Source organism: Macaca fascicularis, chromosome 12 (genome assembly GCF_037993035.2).
Source record: "Macaca fascicularis isolate 582-1 chromosome 12, T2T-MFA8v1.1".
NCBI lineage: Eukaryota > Metazoa > Chordata > Mammalia > Primates > Cercopithecidae > Macaca > Macaca fascicularis.
Genome location: NC_088386.1, coordinates 86325557 through 86340531, shown reverse-complemented (window position 1 = coordinate 86340531; position 14975 = coordinate 86325557). Strand labels below are relative to the sequence as shown.

The following is a 14975-nucleotide window of genomic DNA, read 5'->3' as shown; positions in this document are numbered from 1 at the left end:
GAAACCCAATGTCTGAGTCAGAATCTGATCAGCAACCTTTCATATTCCAAAACGGAGGCCTTCTGTGTAAACCGGTATCTCAATGAATTGCCAATCCATTAACAGGGCATTCTGTTACTTTAGCTACAATCCTTTTCATTCTCTCATCCTTAATACTTGTTCTTTCTTAAAAAGCTATATGGTGCACTCCTATAACATGGCTATTCTCCCAAGAAAGCAAAAGATGCTCTCCCAATACAGGAACTACAAGTGGTTAGCGTTATACATCATGGATCGAGTCCGGCCCCAACACCTGCCTTTTAAGAATTCAAGTTCAGTCATGAGATCCTAGGTCTTTGCTTCTCTGTTCCTATAAACACGGTGTAAGTCATCATCAAATATCTCATTAATAATCCATATAGTCAAAGGGATTTATAATCACTGTTCTTGCATCTTCTCCCCGCCATGCTATGGGAATCATTATTATATACACATACACAAACATATATAGCAATACACATATGCACACGCCTCCAGGAGTGGGAAGAAACCAAGGGCAAAATCCTAGTAAGGCTTGACTTATTTATGCAGAAGACTAGAAATTCCTTCCCCCAACGCAGCCTGCAATTTTTACTTTAAAATTATCTGAGTCAATAGCAACCTCTTACAGACTTACAAAAAATGTGAAAAACCTTGGAAAGAGTTAAGAGCTCATGAGTCATTTACAGATTAAGGTAAATTAGTTCCACCAGATTGTTTTCCTCTTAACATCTAGACAAGATCTGATGCACGTCAATGAAATATTGAGATGGGAAATAGGGACAATGAAAATAGGAAATCTGAGGACAGAAAGACTACACTTAGAGCCTCTGAAGTAGTCCAAGTTTAGGAGAGTATAGCTTGAAGGTACAGGGGCCTGGGAGAAGGAGAAGGGTGAAATGGGTACACCAGAGGCTGAAACTGAAAAGGTTTATAAAAAGCAAGAATCTGACTCAGGGAAGGATGAGCCTCTATGTCAGGGGTGTCCAATCTTTTGGCTTCCCTGAGCCACATTGGAAGAAGAATTGTCTTGGGCCACACAAAAAATACACTAACGATAGCTGATGAGCTTTTTAAAAAAAAAATGGCAAAAAAGCCTCATAATGTTTTAAGAAAGTTTACACATTTGCATTGGGCCGCATTCAAAGCCCTCCTGGGCTGCGTGCAACCACAGGCCTCAGGTTGGACAAGCTTGCTCTATGCAATTAATTATTTTTGCTTTTATTCTCATCCTAGAACCCAGAACTCAAGCTAAAATGATTAAATGGAGTTCAGCTACACTTTATGGGTTACTTAAGATTGCAAGGTTGGCCTAAGTACTAACTTCCATGTGTGTTTCAAGTTCCAAATGATTTACCTAGGCACATATTAGTAAGCGGTGTACCATATAAATCAAGACACTTTTGGACCTTAGCTATGAATTAAATATATACCTTCTAGTGAATTGAGGGTAATTTGGGAAACTTAAAATGTCATCTCTTACTGATTTGTTTCTAAACTCCGAATGAAGTTGGAAAAAAATTTTAGAGCCGGGCGCAGTGGCTCAAGCCTGTAATCCCAGCACTTTGGGAGGCCGAGACGGGCGGATCACGAGGTCAGGAGATCGAGACCATCCTGGCTAACACCGTGAAACCCCGTCTCTACTAAAAAATACAAAAAACTAGCCGGGCGTGGTGGCGGGCGCCTGTAGTCCCAGCTACTCGGGAGGCTGAGGCAGGAGAATGGCGTGAATCCGGGGGGCGGAGCTTGCAGCGAGCCGAGATCGCGCCACTGCACTCCAGCCTGGGGCGACAGAGCGAGACTCCGTCTCAAAAAAAAAAAAAAAAAAAAAAATTTAGAGACACCTTAAAATTTTAATAAAAATTTTCAGTGTGAGATTAAATTTACTTGCCAAAATTAGAAAAAACTAAACCAGATTTATTTTGCTAAATAACTATGTATTCATTTAACTATAATAACAATAAGCAAATACTAGCATTTCATATAATGGTTGGAAATCCTCAACCAACCTACCATCAAGTCATTTAACAAACATTAATTACCCACTGAGTACAGAGTATGCAGGCAATATTTATAAGTTTTTTCACCTTTTCAGAAGTTTCTCTGTAAAAATCATTAAATTAATATACTATGCAAATTAATGGGTCACCCCCTAAATACAATGTAGTGAGAAATGACAAACTCTTTGAAAGCTTAATGGTATGTTTTAGCTTTGCGAAGTCTCACAAGACGAGGATCACTATTTTTTCCAAGCATCAACTTCTCAAATTTCCCACTTGTTCCATTATTAAGTTTAAGGAGTATATTCTGTTGTATGACTTACTGAACATGTCAGATCAGAAAGGGAATTTGCATTTAATATAGTAACTGTACCATTCTATTGTTGAAAAGGATAAAACAAGCAGGTAAGATAAAAATAAATTCGAAGCAAAGGGGCTAGTAACCTTCTATTATGCTCAAGTGGGTATTATTTATGCTATAATATGTTTAGCAAATTCCACAATGAAATATGCATAGATGGGTTGATTACACATTAGCATGATCTTAAACTGTTCAAAACATATTATAAAATGGTCACTTCCATCCAAAACACAGCTTTGCATTTAAAGGTAAATTTTACAAAGATTTCATTTCCAAAAATGCACATAAATAGCACTCACAAAAAACAGCTCCAGGCTTGTTATAATGGAAGAAATGAGTCCTAAGTCTTAGGCCAATGAAACCTGACGTAACTTCGGAGGCTAAGGTGGGCTAATCCCTTGGCCCAGGAGTTTGAGGCCAACCTGGGCAACATGGCGAGACCCCGTGTCTATATTTTCTTTAGAAACTGACATACTTCTGTTTTCATCCAACCTGAACTTTAAATATTTAAAGTTCATTAACAAATTCGTCAAAGATGTCCCCCACTTTATAATTTTTTTCTTTCAAAGAAGCATCCACGGTGCAAACCCCCCCAAATATTTAATAAACCAATAGGCTCTTAGCTATAGCGTGATGAAAATACCTAAAGCTTTCACTGTTTCTCTAAGGAGAATAAACATCTATTAACTTTCTCATACGACAGTGGATGTTATTTGCCACTTACAAAAAAGAGATTGCTCAATTGAATTAATAATTTTGAAATGAGATAAAGTATTTATTAGATAAACCAAGTTATTTACTAGACATATAAGCTTACTAAACGTCCTTGTGACAGCCATAGTAATCCTAAGAATTTGTCATTTGAATTACATTCATAATTAGCAGGCAGAATAAAATAAAAATCTACAGTGCCTCAATGTTTTCATTATTACTATTATTACTGATACCTTCACAAGTAACAAGAGACCATCAGAGCCAAGAAAAAAAAAATTTTAATAGCGAAATGGCATATTAACTTTAGTGCAAAATGGCAAAAATAATAAAATTGAAACAAGAACGCTTCTTCCAGAAGTTCCTTGAAATTTTCTTTCAAGACCTAATGTTCCAATATCTAATACCAAATCAGGGATAAAAAAGGCTGACCTAGCCAGCCATCTACAGTCTCATGAAAATTCTTATTTGTATGTTAATACCGATGACAAAATATATTTTTAAAAATGAAAGGATAGTATTAAATGTCTTAAAGGACACAAATATGGAGGAGAAAAAGATAGCCTTTCATCTAAGAGCCACTTTTACTGGCACTCAGATTAGATCAGAAGCAGCTCTTTCAGGTCTTCAGGAAAAGCTCAACCTCCACCCAAAACAGAAAAAGCAAATCCTATGCATCTTCTCTTTCTCATACTTCTCATAATACACACACAGATTATGAAATATCATAATTGAGTATGTTGTTCAGGGAAAAATTTTCAAAAAAGTGAAAACCTAGGAAGGTAAGTCATTGCGTGAATACTTTAACAACAGCTAAGCATTTCCTACGTGACTAATCTATTTTAAATTCGGTTCCTCTGTTCCTATGCAATCTCATATTATCTATTAAAACTGCCAAAATATTTTTAAACAAGATCTGAGAATTCCTCTTTCAGCTTCTGATCTTTGCACTCCTTGAGTTGGCAGACACGTCACTGGCAAACCAACTGGTAGTGACAAGTTACTCCAAATCGACTCTTTCAGATGAAATTTTAAATTAACAGCCATCCCAAAATTTTCGGTGCCTCCCGAATCTCAGGAAGCGAGGGGTAAGTACATGCAACTCTACGATTCCTCCCGATCACTTGCTGCAAAACTTGGTCTGCAGCATCTACAAATGCATATTCCATCTCAACTATCCCTTTCCCCAATATCTTTCAACATTCAGGCTCATCAGAAGTGTCGTTTCCTAACTCAAGCTTTGGAAACTCTGAGCTTGCAGACCACAAAGATTGGACAGTATTTTCAGGGTTTCTCCATGATAAGGTCACACACACACCTCTGCATCCAAGGCTTGTACGTCCCACATGTTTGCAAATTCCTCATCGGCCTTAGAGGCACAAAGAGTTTCTCGCTTCCCTGCACCTCAGTGCCAAGTTTCTGTAAGCCTCTTCCATGCAAAACTCTCCTTCCGCTTTTAAAAAGAAAACTACATTCGGAAGGGGAGGATACCCAAGAAGAAAATCGAGACGGTAAGTGCAGCACTTTTATAAAGTAAACAAACAAAAAGACCGCCCTGACAAAGGCGACTGCAAAACTCTGGGGCTGGCGCTCACAATCCACATCGCACACCCCCACAGCGCCCCACGGTTCCTCCGAGCGCCGCGAGACGCCCCCAGCCCCCTTAGCAGAACGGACTCGGCACCCCAAGCTTTCTCGGAGGGAAAATGCACGAGTCAGGGCCGCGCTCCCCGCGGCCCTGGCACACCGAATGTCTCCGGGAATCGCCCACACGAGCCCGGGGCCGCCCTCTCCTTCCGGCGGCGGCCGCGCGGAGCCCACTCCCCGGACACCGCCCCCAAAGTGCCCGCGCGGCCCCGCGACTCCGCCGCCCCAAGTTCGCCCGCGGCCGCTCTGCCGCGAAAGCGTCCCGTACTTGGCGGACCGGGAGTGGCGACCGTCCGCTTCGGTACGTACTCAGCCAGCGGCTGCAGCGGTCTTGGCGCGCTCTCCCCGAGGACTGCTCAGCCCCAACTCCGAAGCGACGGCCCCCGGCTGTCCCTCCTCTGGCGGCTGCAGGAGCCGGGACGCCCCCGCTCCCATCGAGGGGGGAAGGGAAGGTGGTGGGCGCGCTCTCTCTGCTCCCCCCGCTAGCTCGGGCCCGCCGCTTCTTCCCGCCCACCCGCCCCGACGGCGCTCGCTTGGCCGCGGCGGCGGCTCCTCCGGGCTGCGGCGCGCGGGCGGCGGCGGCGGCAGCGCCTCCCCCGCCGCGCCCTGCCCTCCCCTCCCCTGCTTTCCCCTACCCTACCTTCCCCGCGCGGGCTGCACCCTCCTCCCCCTCCCCCGCCCGCCTCCACCGCCTCCACTCCCCCACCCCGCGCTGTCACATTGGGAGATTCCGCTCTTGCTACATTCGCCGCTCCGGCTCCCGCCCACGCGCGGCCGAGTGACGCAGATCCCGGCGTGGGCCGCCGCCGGGCGGGGGCGGGGGCGGCCGCTGGGCCCGGGGCTCGGCCCCTTCCCGCCGCCCCCTCCGCGGAATCCGGAGGGCGGCCCATTCACACGGCAGCTGGGAGGAACCAAGTGGGCGCCGGGAGTGGGCGGCTCCCGCGAGTCCCGCTCCGGGCGCGGGGAGGGGACGACCAGGAGGGAGACGGGTGGGGGACGCCGCCTCGGGCCTGCTCTCCAGCTGCGGAGTGAACTGGGAAGATTTGCAATTAAAAAAAAAAAATTATGTGTGAGGTTCCCGATATAGTATTTCAAAGAGCACACCCGCCAAATCCAACATCCCCTAGGAGGCTGACTTTAAAAAAAAAAAAAAAAAAAAAAACCGCGCCGGGCTCCCCTCGCCCCCGCAAGCTCGGGGCGGAGGCGGGGAGGCAGGTGGTCCAGGTGCGCCCCTGCCCCGGGGGCGAGGCATCCGGCTGGAGGGTGGCAGCGACCGCACAGAGGAAGGGGCGGCAGGTGCGCGGCGCTGGAAGAACCGGCGGCTGGGAGAGCATCTCTGCCTCGCCCATCATGCCCCCTCCTCACCTCCGCCCTGGCATTGGGACCGGAGGAGGAGGGAGGAATAGAGCCAGGGAGTCCGAAGTACACCTTTGACAACTGTCGAGCTAGCCGGGTAACTTAATTCCAACCTTTTTAACCTCCTGAAAATCTGCCTTTTATTTTATTGTTTAATGTTTTCTGTGTCCACGGTGTAGAAAAACTACGGCGCTAGTATAGTGCTAGTGTGTGTTAAATTAGAGTTCCCAAGGCACAATATAGAATTTTTTTGTTTGCATAAACTTTGCTAACTGGAGTATTAAAGCACCTTCAAAAATGTACTTAAGCTGGCCAGGGCTCACGCCTGTAATCCCAGCACTTTGGGAGACCGAGGCGGGCGGATCACCTGAGGTCAGGAGTTCGACACCAGCCTGGCCAACGTGGTGAAATCCCTTCTCTACAAAAAATACAAAACTAGCCGGGCGTGGTGGCGCATGCATGAAATCCCAGTTACTCGGGAGGCTGAGGCAGGAGAATCGCTTGAACCCGGGAGGCAGAGGTTGCAGTGAGCCGAGATTGTGCCATTGCACTCCAGCTTGGGCAACAAGAGCGAAACTCCGTCTCAAAAAAAAAAAAAAAAAGTACTTAAGCTATTGCCAAAAAAATTTTGGAAGTCTATTTTTTAAATCGATATTTCCATTCTTTGCAAAAAATGGAAAAATTAAAGAATTTTAGCATTGTGTTCTTGAAGATTAGAGAGCATTCGTTAATATAAAACTACTGCAAACACAGGTAGAATCCCATTTTAACATACACATAAAAATTCAGTTTTATAGGAGGCCATTCCCACATCCTGGCTGGCCTCCCAGAGTGTGCCTACTTCGCTGATGGGGATACAAGGCATTCTTTGAGATGGGAAATTCTTCAGACCACATCTTTATGTTGCAGCAATGGATAGGATGATGATGATATTGAAAGAAAAAGACTTTAATAAAATACAGAACCTCCTTTTTTTTTTTTTTTTTTGCGAAATCATGTTATAGAAATGAGTAATGCCACAATGGAATATATATAATTAAAGTTAAATCTTTTCAATATTAGTGACAGGTTTTGTCTGGAGTAGTTGAGTTGATATTTCAAAAGAGTAAGTCTGCTTAATTCCTGAAATTCTTCAACTGCAGAAATCACTGCTGGAAGTTTCTCTTAGTCTCCCTAATTGTCACGGTTTTTGCAGCTGTGGATCCTGTTCTACTAAAGAGAAAGGTGGTTATGTTAAAGAAGATTGAGCCAATTTCTTGGCTGGTGGGGAAGGTAATGTTCAGGCAACGAAATCTGCAAAATTCTCTTCTAATTCCTCTCTGGAATCTTGATGTTTTGCAAACATTGTTGGTTCTGAACAGCTAGAGAAAAAGAACTTTTTTCCATAAAGATGTATAATCACTGATTCATGAGTTACAAAATTAGTAGTCTTACCTGAACTATTGAGCCTTCAAGTGGAATTGTTTCCAGAGTTGGAAGAAACAACATTAAATCCTCTTCCCAAGCTTGTCTGTGTCCGGCTGAACATGATGCTGAAAAGGAAATGTGTCAGGGCAGATAACTTTTTCTTCTGACTTGTAACTGATTTCTACAGTTAAACAGTGGAATCTATCCTTGTTTGTTTTCTGGGCACATTTAGATAGTGTATTCTTCCCACATTAAGAATGGCATTTTTGGCCCACTTTACTTTGCCTTAAACGCCCTATGGTGCTGGGGGAAGTGGTGGGAGGAAGGAAAATGAAGGAAAGATAAAATTTTAAGCTTTTAAGCATCCAATTCCATATATTTATATGACAACACTGTAGTCAATATGGTAGCTCAAAAAGAACTGAAGCATCGCCTGTATGTGAGACAAGTCAGACGATGGATTCTTTTTTTCTACCTTACCAGTTTTTGTCACTCATGCCATCCCTAATACCTCCTCTGGACTCCAGCACACACACAGTCTTCTCCCACTCCCACGCTCTGAGGATTTGTTAGAGGAAAGCAAAGAGATGCACATTCCATCCTGGAAGGTAACAATTATGGTGTCTGATTATCCTCTGAAGGCCCTCTGGAAGAGATCAAACAGTTTCAAGGCTTTAGTGTGTTCTTGGAGGCATCCCAGACAGGTGTAAGAATGTGGTAACACAAATAGTTCCCATTCAGACCACTTTGGATATCTTTTGTTAAACGTCCATGCAATAGTTTTGGTTTCTCCTGGTGTGATTTTATTATAAATACCTGTACATTGAAGTTACTCATTTATTCAGTACAGCTTGTTGAGCATCAAGAATGTGCCAGGTTTAGGGCTGGATGCTTGGAACACAAAGACAAGTAAGTCATGGATGGTTCCCTGCCCCCAGGGCTTTGCTATAAAACAGTGAAAATAAGGAGAACAAAAGGAAGTCTAAAAGACAAAGGAAAATGTTTTGTCTCTGTTTATAGTTTTTATTATCTTTTCATGCACTCTAAAAGATGAATATAAAAACTAATTACTGAGGAATGAGACTACATTATTTTTGTAATACTCCTAATGCAAATCACAGTAAAATAAAAATAATTTTCTTATAAATGGAAAATCACGTTTCATGTTACATTTCAATAAGAGCCTAAAGGACATGGATGTAATTTCCAAGAAGGCAGAATTTTTTATTAGCTATGGCATTTTATTAACTGCTGTATCTTCAGTGGCTAGAACACTGGCTAACGCATACTAGTCACTTAATAAATATTTGTTGAATAAATGAAATGGAAAACATGAATAACAGTTTTTGTATTTTGTAGATATTATTAGCATGAATTGTATTTCCTAATAGAAGTGTCTAAAATATGTGATACCTACTTCTGATAACATTTTCAATAAAATATTAAGAGTTAGAATATGTTTTGAAGCAGTGTATAAATTGTGAAGTAATTTTAGAATGTTGTAAAGTAATTCATATTAGATTTTCAGGTACAGAATTTCTTTTTAAATAAATGACAAAGTGTTAATAAATACACCAGATTCTGAATTTTTAACACCATTTGGAAAGTGGCCTGAGAAATATATCAAATTCTGTTTTTTATCTATTATTCATGTGTTTATTCTTAGCTCTCTCTCTTGCAAATATCATCCCAGGCTTATTCCTTATCTATAAAAGTAAGGGCAAGACAGAGCTACTTCTGATGGCTTAAGTAAATATCACTTGTACAGTTTTAAATTTTGAAAACACTTTTTTAAAAATTTGAAAGCCTTCTTTCAGGTCGTTGACGTGGTTTTTGTTTTTTACCTGTTAGGAGTAGATTTGGGAGAAGCTTATTTTACAGGCCTGTTCATAATTTTAATCCGTACTGTGGAGTGTGTCACAGGACACAGCCAGATCACCAGATGTATTTCCCTTCTCAGAAAACCAGATTTCCCCTCTCAAGTTGTTGTTGTTGTTTAACTTTTATTTTAGGTTGAGGGGCACATGTGGTTTGTTACATAGGTAAACGCGTCACTGGGGTTCACTGTACTGATTATTTCATCACCCCGGTATTAAGCCCACTACCCAATAGTTGTCTTTTCTCCCCCTCTCCCTCCTCCCACTCCTCACACTCAAGTAGACCCCGGTGTCTGTTGTTTCCTTCTTCATGTCCATGAGTTCTTATCATTTAGCTCCCACTTGTAAGTGAGAGCCTGAGGTATTTGATTTTCTGTTCCTGGGTTAGTTTGCTAAGGGTAACAGCCTCTAGCTCCATCCATGTTCCCACAAAAGACATGAACTCGTTCTTTTTTTATGGCTGCTCTCAAGTTTAAAAATTAAAGAAAAGGAATAATTTCTTTCTGCTTCTGAATGGAAGTTGAAATTCATGGAAAATAGAATATAACGTATGCCACTGAAAATATACAGTCAGTATATATGACACACCTTTGAACACAAGACCAGTCAATGGTAAATGAACACTGCTCCTTCACTTTGTCCTCTGATGACTCTGTCAAAGCACAGAAGCATGCTGAGATGATTCGATATGGAAGATGAACGTTGACATTAAATAACAGTAAACCACATACTGAAACAAGCTATTCCCTTTTCAATTCTTTCAGTCCTTTGAAGGAAGAAATTTAAATTGGTGCCAGTATGTCTGTAATCCCTCTAATACTTGGTGAATTCTGTTTTTTTTTTTTTTTTTTACAACGAGGAAACAGGCTTCAGCTCAGAGCGTTTGGCAGGCCTCAGTATATAGCTAGAATTTAATAGCACTGTTTTCCTTGTATTTGTTTTTATGGTTTTCTTCTATTGAGGCAAATTAGATTCATTATGCATTTAGAACAATGATCTCAAAATACCTTTTAAATAGATTTCCTTGAGCAAAAACCCTTAATTTTAAAATGAGAACTATTAAGTAAACTCTTTGTTTGTTTGTTTTTGTTTTTGAGACAGGGTCTCACTCTGTCACCCAGGCTAGAGTACAGTGGCACAATCACGACTTTCACTGCAGCCTCAACCTCCCAGGCTCCAGTGATCTTCCCACCTCAGTCTACTAAATAGCTGAGACTATAGGCGCACCACCATGCCCGGCTAATTTTTGTGTTTTTTATAGAAACGGAGTTTCACCATGTTGGCCAGACTGGTCTCGAACTCCTGGGTTCAAGCTCACCTCCCAAGGGTAAATGCTATTTTAGTGGTGCAAGAAAATAATAACTAACATGTATTGAGTGCCTAATAAGTGCTGTAGCACTTTATCGGTACTAATTCATCTCATCCTCGTAACAGCGCTATAAAGTATGCAGTATTATTCACTTCATTCTCTGGTAGAACTGAGGAAACTGAAATGTGGGGTACTAAAATAACCTGTTTAGGTAACATGGGAGAGCCAGGCTTTGAGGCCAAGAGTTCTGTCCCACAGCCTATGTCTGGACCATTACACAAATAGCTCTAAGCAGCCAAGTCAGTGCTGGAGGTTTCAGAAACACTGACACAAGTGTTTCTCCCATCTTTAAAGGTCCAGTTTAACTTCCTTGAAGATCACCGTTAGCTCCACCTTCCTCTGTAGCTTCTGCTTTCCCTAACTCCCATTCTACTTCTCTTTTGTACCACATGGAAGGCTCATAGTTATTTATGCATTTTTACTTAATTTATATTTATCCTAAGTATACAGTAAGGCCCCCTTGGAAAGAGCAACTATGCCTTATACTTCTATTGAATTCAGTAAATATATGTTTAAAAGGGGTTTTAAGAAATTGTTATGAAAACTGCTTCAATGATTAGTGCATTATTTTAGCATTTGCAAAAATAGGGGATTCTTTTGACAAATTAAAAAAAAAAACATTTCCACTTTGTGAAACTAAAAAAAGTTTTCAGCGAAAAAAAAATGTAGGAAGTTGGTAGTGATTTTGACTTTTGAATGAAAATCTCACTGAAAGAGCATTAATTTATTACTTTTGGAAAGATTTCTTGCTTTAAAATGCTTCAGTAATTCCAAACAAAAGAATAGATTTAAAATGTTCTTAGAGGAGAGGAAGAATAACATTATGGCTTATGACCTACAAGATCTAAGATACAATATAATTCTTGCCTATTATTGCCTCAGAACAATTCTATACTTAACAAATTTTCCATTCTGTGTGGTGGTAGCCCTACAATTAACTGAGTCATGTACAATATTCATATTACCAGAATATAATTAAAATTTCCCTTATTTTGCAATATGAAATTCAAAGCTTTGGAAGTGTATTGTAGACTAAATAAACTTGTAAATGCATGGAGATTTGAATATTTTAAAATATATACAGGTTATAAATAAGTTTCTTAAAGACAAGTTAATAGGAATATATAATAACTCATAATTTCAAGAGCCACAACTTTAAAAATATCTGCTTTTCTGAAAAATAAGCAAACCTTCATCCATTGTATTTTATTACAAGATACTATAGAATTTTAAGGTATAAAGGATTATAAAATTTACCTAGTTCATCTTCTTTTGTGTATTCAAAATATATTCAAATACCTTGCAGAAATTCAACATGCAACTAGTTTAGTTTCCAGTTGTTTATTTCTTTATAAGTTGGTTATTTTGAACTTATAATGCAATCTCTGTTGTAAGAAAAAATAAACAACAACAACAAAAAACCCAAGATGGTTAGATTCCCAGGATGGGCTACCAGTGCTTATAAAATACAAGTGAAAATACCATATTATAAACTTTGGGGGATTAGGTGGGATCCTAGAAATTATCTAATCCAATTGATTTCTACAGATAAGGAAATTTATACTACACATTGCTTATAGAAAGAGTAGAAAAATATATTAGGCAGTAAGTACAACCAAGCATTTAATTGACTGAATAGTAATTATGGTTAAAATTTGTGTTTAAGACAGAAGAAATGTAAACGGAAACTTTTGAAAAGACTTTCTTAAGAGAAATTTGGGAAATTTTTTAAGGATTAGAGCCTTGTTTTTCTTTCTCTTCTATCCCCTATCTTTGGCAACAGTGGTTAAAACTCTGCAACTCTATCTTCTCTTCCCACTCCTTCCCTTTTCTCCCAGCATCCACTGTGCAGGACTTGTATAGTTAACTAATCTGTAACACCGTTTTAGGCCTCAGCCACACTGGCTACTGTCCGCTCATTCCTGGCCATTAATAATTGTCTGTTAACAACACAAGCCAGGGTGGAGAGTAGGTTACAGTGCTCTGCTCCCCATCTCTGGAATGTATTCAAACCGTCTTCCACTGCACACTGCATTCTTGGCCACCTTGTTCCTCACAGTCCCAGCTTTGGCTTTGCCTTTCTCCACCCAGTTTGCTGAGATCAATGGCAAGTCTGTGCCCACTCTCCCAGCTCAGTCTCTGGGCTTCTCTCTTCTTCTAGGTCAAAGGACTGCAGCCAAAGGACTCAGCAGCTGGAGTACCCCTGTGAAGCACTCCACATGAGGGTGGATGGAGGATTTTGTTTGTTTCCTTGACAAAGGTGTGTGACTTGTCAGCCAAGATGTTGGCTTTTTCATGAAAGGAGCAAGGAAATAGGAAGAGGGCATGTTAAGGAAGGGAGCCCTTCTTAAAGCAAATGGGCAAGAATTGGAAGGAAGTGGGGAAAGAGAATGGAGATTACAGAAGATGTGTCTGTACTTATGAAAAGTGACTAAAGTAGACATAACTATTTTGGGAGAAGTGAAAAGCCAAAGAAAAAGTACCAAGTGCAGGGCTCCCCTGAAAAAGAAATGGAAAGAAAAGGCAGAGGGGGCAAAGAAGAGATCGTCCTCACATAAACTCCTCTACACCAGCCTCTTGACGTGGGACAGATGGGAGTGTTGGGATGGAGTAGTTGGGACAGATCTGCAGGGAGAAGGGACAGAGAAACAGCAGCCAGTCTTCTCTCTTCGCTTGGATTGCAAGAGGTAAGTGTCAGGAAAAGGAAAGAAAAGGAGAATGGGTTCAAAAACTACGCCAGCACATCAAATACTTTACCATGCTGATTCAGATATCATCCTGAGTTGCCATATCACCCATCTAGCTACCAAAAAAAAAAAAAAAAAAAAAAAATTGAATGTGTTAATATTGATGAGTTGGCGAACTGTCACAACAAATTACTCAACACTGCCTTCTAGGAGTGGATACTTTGAAAGGACAATGCATGTATCCTACAATGAGAGACTTTTAAACTACTGAAATACAGATAAATCAAACGTAGTTCTGTTTGCATGTAATTGCAAAGTTACATCTTTACAGTTTGAATTATATTGTTGTGTACCTGGACGTATACATCATGACTCAGCTTACCCAGGACTGGCAATAATACGTGGTAGTCAAGAACTTTAAAGTTTTCTATCTATTGTATTTTTTCATTCCTTACTATAATAATTTCTCATAGTGGCAGAGTAAGGGTTTTTTCCAACTATAAATTATATTCCTTAAATAAACTGTTCCAAATAATCACAGTGTTGCAGAGGTTAGGGGCTCATCATTGCTGGTAAAAAAAATAAACAACCTTTAGAACAGCAGTTTGGCAAGTCGAACCAAGAGTTTCAACATGTCTATATGATTTCAGCCAACAAATTCACTTCTAAGATATTATGCTAAGTTTGTACACATTTAAGTTTATACATTTTTATTACAACATTATTTGTGAAATGGAAAAAATAAAAAATAATGTATTGGTTAAATAAGTTGTATTACATCTATATGATGGAATATATTCAATTAATATTTAATAATATTGGGAAATGCTCATAATGTTATGGGTAAAAATAGAACAGAGCAAAACAACCTGTAATCTCTATACCTAAATAAACATGGAAGGAAATTTACTAAATGTTAGCAGTAATTATCTCTGGGTGATGGTATTATAGATAATTTTTATTTTCTTCTTTATGCTTTTTTCAATTTTTAAACATTTTGGCCAGGCGCAGTGGCTCACGCCTGTAATCCTAGGACTTTGGGAGGCCGAGGTAGGTGGATCACGAGGTCAGGAGATGGAGACCATCCTGGCTAACACAGTGAAGCCCCATCTCTACTAAAAATACAAAAACTTAGCCAGGCATGGTGGCATGTTTAGTCCTGGCTGCTTGGGAGGCTGAGGCAGGAGAATCACTTGAACCCAGGAGGCGGAGGTTGCAGTGAGTCGAGATCATGCCATTGCACTCCAGCCTGGGTGACAGAGTGAGACTCTGTCTTAAAAAAAACAAAAACAAAAACACAACATTAAACATGCATTACTTTGAAAATCAGGAAGAAAATAAATGTTTTTTAACAAAGGTTCTGCTTCAAAAGCAGTTTACAAATAAAAATGAAAACAAAATTGTATGTATTTATCCACTTGTTTGCAGAGGGCAACAAAAACCAGGAGGTCAACAAAAACTGGGAGCTAAAAAGTATGTGTCAAGCACTTAGTATGTCATCTGTCCTATATAACTACATGTCTTGAGGGTATACCATCTGAC

The 14975-nt window shown here is 40.5% G+C and overlaps 2 protein-coding genes across 10 annotated transcripts in view; one reads left to right on the top strand and one right to left on the bottom strand.

Annotated features, from left to right (window-relative positions):
* NAB1 (NGFI-A binding protein 1) overlaps positions 1-7643 on the bottom strand; it is a 45230-nt gene extending 37587 nt beyond the window's left edge. For 2 of the 9 annotated variants that reach the window (XM_005573761.5, XM_015432501.4), the window contains exons 1-2: positions 5047-5335; positions 4409-4558 (exon numbers count right to left, since the gene is read on the bottom strand). In XM_005573761.5, coding sequence (XP_005573818.1) covers positions 4409-4455 — 47 coding nt within the window. In that variant the 5' untranslated portion in view covers positions 4456-4558; positions 5047-5335. Of the gene's footprint in view, positions 1-4408; positions 4559-5005; positions 5336-5443; positions 5659-7527 lie in introns of those variants that run through there. The other 7 variants (XM_045367414.2, XM_074009594.1, XM_045367415.3 and 4 more) reach the window with 4 other exon arrangements.
* On the top strand, positions 4630-13552 carry LOC141408201 (uncharacterized). Its single transcript, XM_074009595.1, has 3 exons — positions 4630-6190; positions 10639-10704; positions 12908-13552. Exon 1 carries the CDS (start codon positions 4841-4843, stop codon positions 5822-5824), a length of 984 nt encoding a protein of 327 aa, XP_073865696.1. The 5' UTR covers positions 4630-4840; the 3' UTR covers positions 5825-6190; positions 10639-10704; positions 12908-13552.
* The last annotated feature ends 1423 nt before the right edge of the window (positions 13553-14975 follow it).